The sequence below is a fragment of the Vanellus vanellus genome (genome assembly GCF_965231255.1).
Source record: "Vanellus vanellus genome assembly, chromosome: 7".
NCBI classification, from domain to species: Eukaryota; Metazoa; Chordata; class Aves; order Charadriiformes; family Charadriidae; genus Vanellus; species Vanellus vanellus.
In genome coordinates, this window is record NC_138912.1 from 23969833 (window position 1) to 23978584 (window position 8752).

The following is an 8752-nucleotide window of genomic DNA, read 5'->3' on the forward strand; positions in this document are numbered from 1 at the left end:
GTAACGTGTGATCTGTCTTCCTGCCTGTCAAAGCTGCCAGGCCATCGCCTGCCTTGCAGGTACTGCCTGTGTGTGTGTGTGCGCGGAGGGGAAGGGACCCTGGGTACTGGTCGCTGAACTGGTCCATTGCCTGATGCATCGCACCCCCTCAGAAGGGACTAGAGTAGGCGTTGCTCGCCTGTGCGGAGGTTGCATCATTGTACTGCTTCTTCCAAGGCTTCTCACCTCCTGTGCTCACCACGAAGGATGGAGTGGTTCGGTATTCCCCGTCCGCTTCCTCTCTCCAAATGCTACCTGTGCCTTTTAATTTCTGTACTTTTTCTTTGCTATGTTTTCAGGCCCCCTGTCCGCTTCTCTTCCTGTCTTTTTTTTCTTTCCTTGTTTGTAGCCTGTCTTCCCCTTGTCACAAAGCCCTGGCATGGCTGGCTGGTGTACCAGTGCTGGCACTAATAGTGGAAGTGGCTTGGTCAGCTACCAGTATGGATGAGATATCTCGGGATTTATTGAAACCAGGACAAATGTGTTTCAGTGAGCCAGCTGGAATACCAGAGCTGTCTGTTCCTTAAAACAGTGTAAACAGAACACCCCACATGTACCTACTTCTCTTGAATAAATGACCAGAAGGGTGATTCTGTAGATGTACTGCCCAGGTTGGATTAGCTGTCCTATCACCTAGATGATGTTTTGGAGAAACAACAGCTTCTTCACTTGAACTCTTTCTGAACTACATTAGGGAAACAGATTTCTCAAAAGCTGGACCTACAGTTTGGGGACCTTAGTTGAGAAGCTGTTAGAAGTGACAGTGTTAAGCCTAGAGATATTTTGTAGTAAGCCTTACTCCTTTCATACCCCTTAGCAAAGGAAACGTCCAGTGAACATGCTGGGTCCGCATGTGTAACCTGCAGAACGAGTGGTGTGAGGGTTAGATGCTGTTGGGTGGTGGTGTAGACCGTTAGCTGGCCCTTTTGCACTGTACTGTGGCCTAATTTGGTGCTCACGAAGGAGAGAACATCTGCTGATGCTGTGTGGTGCATTTTGGTGCTCTGAGGGGAGCGCCTTGGCTGTGTTAGGATGTAAGATATAGCATTGCTGTCTTTTGAGCTAGCTCTCCTCTCAGAGCCTCTGAGTGTTGGGACCTCTTGTGGGGTAACAGGATCATGTGATGTATTGCTCTGGGAGGTCTTGAGTCCTCCTCTAAGTGTCACCAGCATGAGGGTGCTGAGCATACACCTTATACAAATACCTTAAAGCTCTTTCCCTGTTCCCATCCAGTACATCCATCATCGGCTGATCCATCTCACTCCAGCTGACTACGATGACTTTGTGAATGCCATCCGCAGCGCCAGAAGCGCCTTCTGCCTGACTCCCATGGGCATGATGCAGTTTAATGATGTGCTCCAGAACCTAAAGCGCAGCAAGCAGACAAAGGAGCTGTGGCAAAGGGTCTCTCTGGAAATGACCACCTTCTCGCCGTGACAGCAAGGGAAGCTCCACGGACACGCAACCCTTTGCCCCACATAGTTGTAGTTCCATTTACACCATCCTTCCTTCTGGTGTCTTTTTTATTTTAGTTTTAACTTGTTGGAAACCACTGATCTGATGTATTTATAACATGACATTCCTCTCCAGCACTGTTGCGTGTTGGCGCTCTGCTTTGCTCGCTCTTCCTCCTCCTTCCCAGTGGGCTGCGGGCTTCAGAAGCATCGGGAAACGAGAAGGAAGTTGAGCTGGCTGCCCTGTGGTGTAGTCACCGCTTTTTTCCCTGAGCCCCTGGAGGCTGTCCTGCGAGCAATTTGCAGTCTGATTACGCACGTGTTAGAGGGGTGGGGATTCTGTCTTAAATATTTATTTTGGCATTTATAAATATGTAAACTTTTTTTTTTTTTTTTTTTTTGTATGGGCTTCTCTTACTCCACACACCATCTCCTGTTGGGAGAGGTTGGTACTGCTGTGCACAGCCAGTGCTCCCTCCATGCCTTTCAGCATCTCCTGCTGAGAGGAGCTGAGACTGGAGTAGCAGGGCCAGGGCCACCTCTGCGGCTTTCTGCAGCAGCTGCTGAGGACAGAAGCTGGAGCTTGGGCAGTCAAAGTCCATGACTGTGCTGAGCTGCCTGGAGACTGCCAAAAGTGCTTGGGCTCTTTCTCAGGAGCGTCCCTCACTGGGCACTGCTGGCTCATAGGCTGTTTTGATCCTGGTCGTTCCAAGTTGTACAATCGTGTTTCTTTTGGCTGGGGTAATACTCTCCTGTAATCAGTTTCTTATCCCTTGTCTCTTCTCGTTTCCTGATTAAACACTCGTTTTCTTAGACTGACTCTCTCTTCTCTCTGCTATGATGTTGACAGTCTGATGGAGCTGGCCAGTTGTGTGTCAGTGGGAGCTCCTGTGAGCCCTGGTGGATAGCTGTCCTGCCTTGGGGAGGTCCGAGGAGTCCAGCACAAGGCAGGTGGCCAGAGCTTTTACAAAGCTGTGAGACAAAGGTTTCTTGCTTGGTACTACTCTGAGAATGACATGCCTCTGCAGAGGCTGAGGTATGTGCGGACTGCGTCGTTGATGGCTGTCGGGGGAGATGGTGGTAAGCCTGGGATGTTCTGCCTACACTTCTGCAGCCACCAGGTTCCTTTTCTGGTCTCGACATCAGTGATACCGTGTGGTAATGCAGAGCTTTGTATTTCTAAGGTATTGTGCAAAACAGTAGCTCCTCGCCCTTGGTGTAATTGAGAAAGAAGGCTAGTGGTCTGCTCCCATGTGTTTATAGAGAGGTGTTTGGTGGACTATGCAAGATATTGCACAGGGACAGCATTGCAGAAAATTAATTTTAGGAAGCTTTTATTTTTACGCCAAGGAAATTTAAAAGGCTGTCGACATTTGTAAGCATACAAGCACATAAATTTCAGTGCTTTTAAAATTGGAAGCCAGGTGATTATGGATGTTAATAATCCAGTTTCTCAGTGTATTTCGCTTCTTACTTGGGTTTAGCCAATGACGATGGGCTACTTTTAGTTTCTGCAAGCTAGAAATGTGTGCCTATGTTATTTTCAATGATCCTCTGAAAAAACAAACTCGTAGGCATAGGGCAAAACAGATAAATAGGGTTCTTTGGTTTGACTTTGTGTGCTGCACAGGCCAGAGAGCGTGATTGAGGTTCCTCTACTTCCAATTGTGCAGCCGTAACTATTTAAGGATCTCTTTACAGACCCTTGTATTGCTCTATAAGGTGTCTAGTTACATGCTAATTATAAATTCTGATGCTTGTAAGAGTGTGTTAAGTTCTGTGGTTTTTAAGCTAAACTCCATGTTGATTATGAGCTGCCTGTTACTCGGCAAAACTCCTGGATTTGACTGGAGAGCACAGCCTGATCTCTGGGAAGTTTGGGTTTCTGGTTCTTGCCTGTTCAGAACTGGGAAAGGAGTTTGGAGAAAATGAAAGTTTTCCTATAAAGTAAAATCTTTTCCTTTCTACTGCTGATAGGGAAAATTAGGGGAAGAGAAGGGGGTGTCTTTTAGACGGAAAGAAGCAGAAGCGAAATGGGCAAAAGAGCTGAATGTTAAATATCAGGAGCAGAAGTGACTGTTACTGCATTGAGGATTTGGACTGAAATGTCAGAGCCGTATCTGTGATACCTATTAGAAGACTACACTTAGACCCTGAGCAGACAAGTTTTCAGACTATTGTAATTAAAAAAAAAAAACCAAACAGGATCACATGTGCACTGTCACCAGTATCTTTGGTTTGAGGAAATACAGTGGAGCTGCTTACTGTGAGGTCAGAACAGGCTTTATCTAGAAGTGTACTTGCTTTCATTCTGTGTAGTCCCCATAAAGACCATAAGAGAAAAGAAATCACGAAGCCCATTATCTTTCACTGTGCTCAAAACTTTGTCTCTTTGGTTATTTTACCCACTCTAGTCCTCATACAGATTGCACTGTTTCCATGTGACAGACCCTCTCAGAGTTGTCTTCCAGCAGCTGCAGAGCCCAAACAGAGGAAGAACCAGGGAACCTCGCCTCACGCTGACACTGACTCAACAAGCAGCTCAGAGGTATGAGGCACACATCAGTAGTTTCAGAAGTTTCCAGTCTTTTCTCTGAAAAAAAATCCTCAGAGTGAGCAGACAGATGGGAGCTGTGTGGAAGGTGCTGCATAGTCATTTGTCCAGGTCTGCTGGAACACATTTTCAGACCTGGATCTCTGTACCTGTTAATCTGTTGTTGTTCCTGAGCTATATGCCATGGAAATATATCTGAGCAAGGACAGGAAGGCTTACTGAGAAAGAAGATGGTGTTTTTCCTTGCCATGTGGCTGGGAGGTTCTTAAGGTGTGTTGGAACCTTTGTAAGAGATGAGATGAAGCCCTGGTGGCCCCAGAAGCATTAATCTACTACTAAGGCAGAAAAATTATTACCCAGTGCAGTCTTGTCAGTTTGGTCACTATTCCAGGAGTGGAGAAAATACTTAGACTTTGAAATTCTGAAAAGACATTTCAGCAGAAGACCTGTAAAAGAGCAGAGGTCACAGCCACCTCGAATTTCCTTTGACTTTCAGTGAACCCATGTGTTTTGTCACTTATTCTCTAGACCAGCAACACATCATGAGGTGGCTGCAGTGAAGGCCAGCTGCCACAGCAGCTGATGCTTTAGAGCTCTTCCAGTGTAGAAATGGTTTTACGTAGCTGAGAAGCTGTTTTCTGTGTTGGCCACCACCTCTTCCCAGGCTGGGGGTAACAAATGCTACTAATAGCTGCAGATTTGTGTCTGGATAGCGCCTGGCCCCCACTTGCATGGAGACAGGTGAAATTCTGTGATGTGAGACCTTGCAGTGGGTTATTCTTACGTTTTTTGATGTCTAACTCACTGTCCATCCCTTAAAGATAAGATGAATGAGGTCTTCACAATGACTTGCTTCCACTTGTCAGATTTATTGCCCCTTGTGACCATAGGAAATATATTTTTCCTTTTAGCTGTCGACGTCTCTGGAAATAACAGCTCACTTCTTCATCAGGGAGTTGGAGAAGTCAAATTTGTACAGGTGCAGATGAACCCAGCTGAGAAGCGGCTGATGTCTTTGCTGCAAGATACCTGCAGGCTGGTTTTCACTGTCCTGCTAGTCTTGATAATTGAACTGCTTGTTAGTCCTAATGAGGACAGTGTGCTAAGGGGAGCCTTACGCTCTGAATTAACCCACTGGCTGCATCTGAAGTTTGGTGGGTACTTTAGCTGCACAATCTGGTGGGGCACATGGATGTGTGTTTTAATGCTCTGGCCAAGGATCAGTACATGCAGATAATAACAGATGGTGCTCCTGCGTTAGGATACTTAGAAACAACTTCTTAAAGATGGACATTCCCACTGTGTCTTTTTATATATACATACATCATACACACACACAGAATGGGAAGCCATACATCCAAAAATGGAAGGGAGAGGGCATGAGGTGATAAAGGGGAAGTACTGGAAAAATGTGGAATTAGGGGTTAGGTGGGTAAGCGAAAGGGCCTCCCCTGCTTCCCTGAGGACGTTAGCGCGTGGCCATGTACTGTCTGCCTTATGTCTGTAGGCACTCTTACCTCGTGTCTGGGACAGCAGCATTTCTAGAACTTGACCTACTGATCCCTGTATAGTTTCTGAAACTGTAAGGATAAAATCTTGGGTTTAGTGTATTTGGTAGATGATGTGCCAAGATTGCACCTGGACTTTTGGCTATTTGGCTCATTGGTAGGAATGACAAAATTTTTTTTCTTACGGAATGGATAAAATAAAGATTTTAGTCCTTGCAAGCTGCATTCCTTGGAACACATACTATGATGCAGGTAGGTACCCTTTTTCTGTGTAGCTCAGATATGCCACCCTCCAAGAGGGCCAGCTCCCCCTCCTCCTGCTCCGGACACATTCACCTACAATCTTTTCCTGCCTGTGAGTTTTCCTTTGGAAGCATTTGCCAGGAATATGAGTTTGCAGAACAGTATTTGCCTTTGGACTTCATTGTCTTTACAGTCCACGAATCAGCTGAGCTGGAGTTGTCACCTGATGGAGCACCCTGCCCAGCAACAGGTACAGCTGGCAGTAGCTGGAAAGTATGTTTCTGTCTCGTTTTGTTTGCTTGTCATTAATATTTGAGATACGCATTTTTCCTTCTCTTGAGAACCCATTCAGAAGTATCCTCTTGGGGAGTTGTTGAACCTAAACTGTCTTTTAATTCTTTGTGTGGGTATGGTTTTTATGTATCCTAGCACTGTTGTATTTTGGAGCATTTTGGGCTTTTACTTCCCCAGCTTATTCAGAGCGAGCGTGGCGATTGCTACACAGTGCTGGAGTGCACTCAACAGCCCTGCAAAACTGAGTCAACGGCAATGGCATAAGCAAAGGCCAATCTATCAAGTTTATCATCACCTCCTGGTATAAGTCAGTCAGCTGTAACATGACATAAATTTGAAATAGGTTTCTGTAAGCATTGGGAAAGTTGTATTTTTCTTACCAAGACATTAAGAGAAAGGCAGGGTATTAAAATGAATTATCCAGGATGCACTTGCGGGGAATCTGCACCTGATGGCTTTTCTTAAAAACTACACTGAAAAATCAAAAGGGCAGGTTGGGCCGCCGTGGTGAGGCCTTCTCGGCGTTTGTTGATGATCATGACTGTCTCACACCTTTGCTTTTAAGCCCTACTGACAGGGTGAATGGCTCTCAACTACACTTCGGTTTGAATATTTAGTGTTTTCTCTTTCTGTGCCTGAATTTAAATGCCAGATTACATGATTATGGTAAAGAGGGTCTTCTCCTTAAATAGTACCTTTTTTTTTACTACCTCTCCCTCTCACTAGCCCTCCCTGCCCCCCCGCCCTCAGCATAATTCAAATGTGGCTTTTGAACATGTTCAGTCCGGTTTGTCATTACTTTTCTTGCCATGTACTATTGATAAAGGAATCAAAGGATTCTCCTACCAAGTGAGTGCCAGGGCTGAAAAAAGATGAGTTTGATCAAGTTCCTTGTTAGATTTATATAGCTAGACTCTTGCGTGTCATTCTGACTTCGGGAGCTACAGGCTCCTGCCAGGAATACGTGCTTTTGCAGTGCTGTCATCAATTGAAAATTGCAGTTTTCAGTGATCAGATATTTATTTCTCCCCATTCAATTAAAGGTCTTTACCCTATAGTTGAGACTGGTACCAGTATTTCCTGTACCTAGTAGGAAGCGGTAGCAGCCTGCTTTTAGCTATCTTCCCAATTGAATTCCAGAGGTTGGTTGTGAGTAGAAGTTCCAGCTTCATATGCTGAGCTTTCTCTTCTGAGGTTGGTGTGTTTATATATATATACACACACACTGATGACTTTCTTTAAAAAAAAAAAAAAAAAAAAAAAAATTGTTTCCTGTTGTTTTGTTTTGCCAGTTCTTGCCTTTGGTGCACCCTTCCAGTTCTGAAGAGTGACATGACCTCTGGGTACTGTTGCTATTACAATCAAGTGCCTTTCTGATGCCAGGGTCAAATTACTCCTTTTTAAATGGCTCAGTTTCCCATGCATCAGACCAAAACAATATTCTTAATAAATTACAAAATAAATTTCAGGTAATGTTTTGTGCTTACATTTTTCCTTGTCTTAGACGTGAACTGCTTACCATGACGTTCTATTACAGAACAGTGAGGTAGGACGATGAGGTTTATTTCCACTATTGCGATGTGGTGTGAGGGTGTGCCTAACAGGTCAGTACCTAGTAACCAGTGTAGCTCATGGGAAAAGATGTTTTTGTTGGCTTTTTGGTATCATGGAGCTTCTGATATTACAAGAACTTCTGCAGCAGTGTGCTATCAGAGGGAGGTACCAGATTTGAAAATGACTCTTCATCAGCTATATCAGATAAGGTCATCCCACATTTGGATCTGACCACAGCAGGTGATTTGTTTTCCATTAGCATAAGCGTAAGAAGTAGCACAATGTAGAAATGAAGCAATCGCGGGAGGGAAAGAATAAATAATGAGAACACACCGCTGCCCTTTGCTGCCTTCAGTGAAGGACTATTGCCAGTTAACTGACCCTGACATTTAGTGAGCCCCTCCCAACACTTATTCCTGGTACCTTGATTACTTTTTAATGTTTAAATCCATTTCCTCAAAGATGTACCATAGTCCACGGTAAAGCATAAAGTAATTATGTAAGTAAGTGACAACTTGTAAAGGCTTAAACATGGGGAAACTGTGTTTAATGGAGCACCGGTAGCATTGGTCCTGGGATCATCCTCCTCCTCCTGTGGCAGCATGTAAAAATAGCTGCTCTGCTGCTGCTGTGTTTATTTGTGAAGTGCTTGGTGAAGTGAGAGTTGCAAGGCTGTTTTATAATGCTGTCACCATGACTATTTAAATGAGATTTTGCTTCCAGTTCAATTGTAAGGGTGCGTAGTACTGTAGGTCTGCTCAAGGGCTGCTGGGCCAGGCCCTGTGATGGAGCACACCTGGACAGGAGGTGCACAACTGGCAACTACTGCAGGAGCCAGGGATGGCCCAAAAGTCATCACTAGTGCGAACCAGTAAGAACGAGTCCCTAACTACAGGTCGTGTGCTATGCCAGCTTCCGCAAGCCTAGAGCTGCACTTGCACAGAAAGCAGCCTTAAGACGCTGTTTCTGTGTTGTTACAAATATAACTTAAATACCTTTGTTGCCCTCCCAAATATCAGCTGTAAGGCCTGCAGTAGGTTTTTCAGTTTTTCTTAGGCTTCTACCAGTTTAGCATCTGTGACATCACTCCAAATCATCACAAAGAA

General features: G+C 44.9%; 1 protein-coding gene across 1 annotated transcript in view; it reads left to right on the forward strand.

Annotated features, from left to right (window-relative positions):
* The window catches only part of ZSWIM8 (zinc finger SWIM-type containing 8), a 63321-nt gene extending 60446 nt beyond the window's left edge, over positions 1 to 2875 (forward strand). The window contains exon 26 of the mRNA XM_082486361.1: positions 1273 to 2875. Coding sequence (XP_082342487.1) covers positions 1273 to 1476 — 204 coding nt within the window. The 3' untranslated portion in view covers positions 1477 to 2875. The remainder of the gene's footprint in view (positions 1 to 1272) is intronic.
* The last annotated feature ends 5877 nt before the right edge of the window (positions 2876 to 8752 follow it).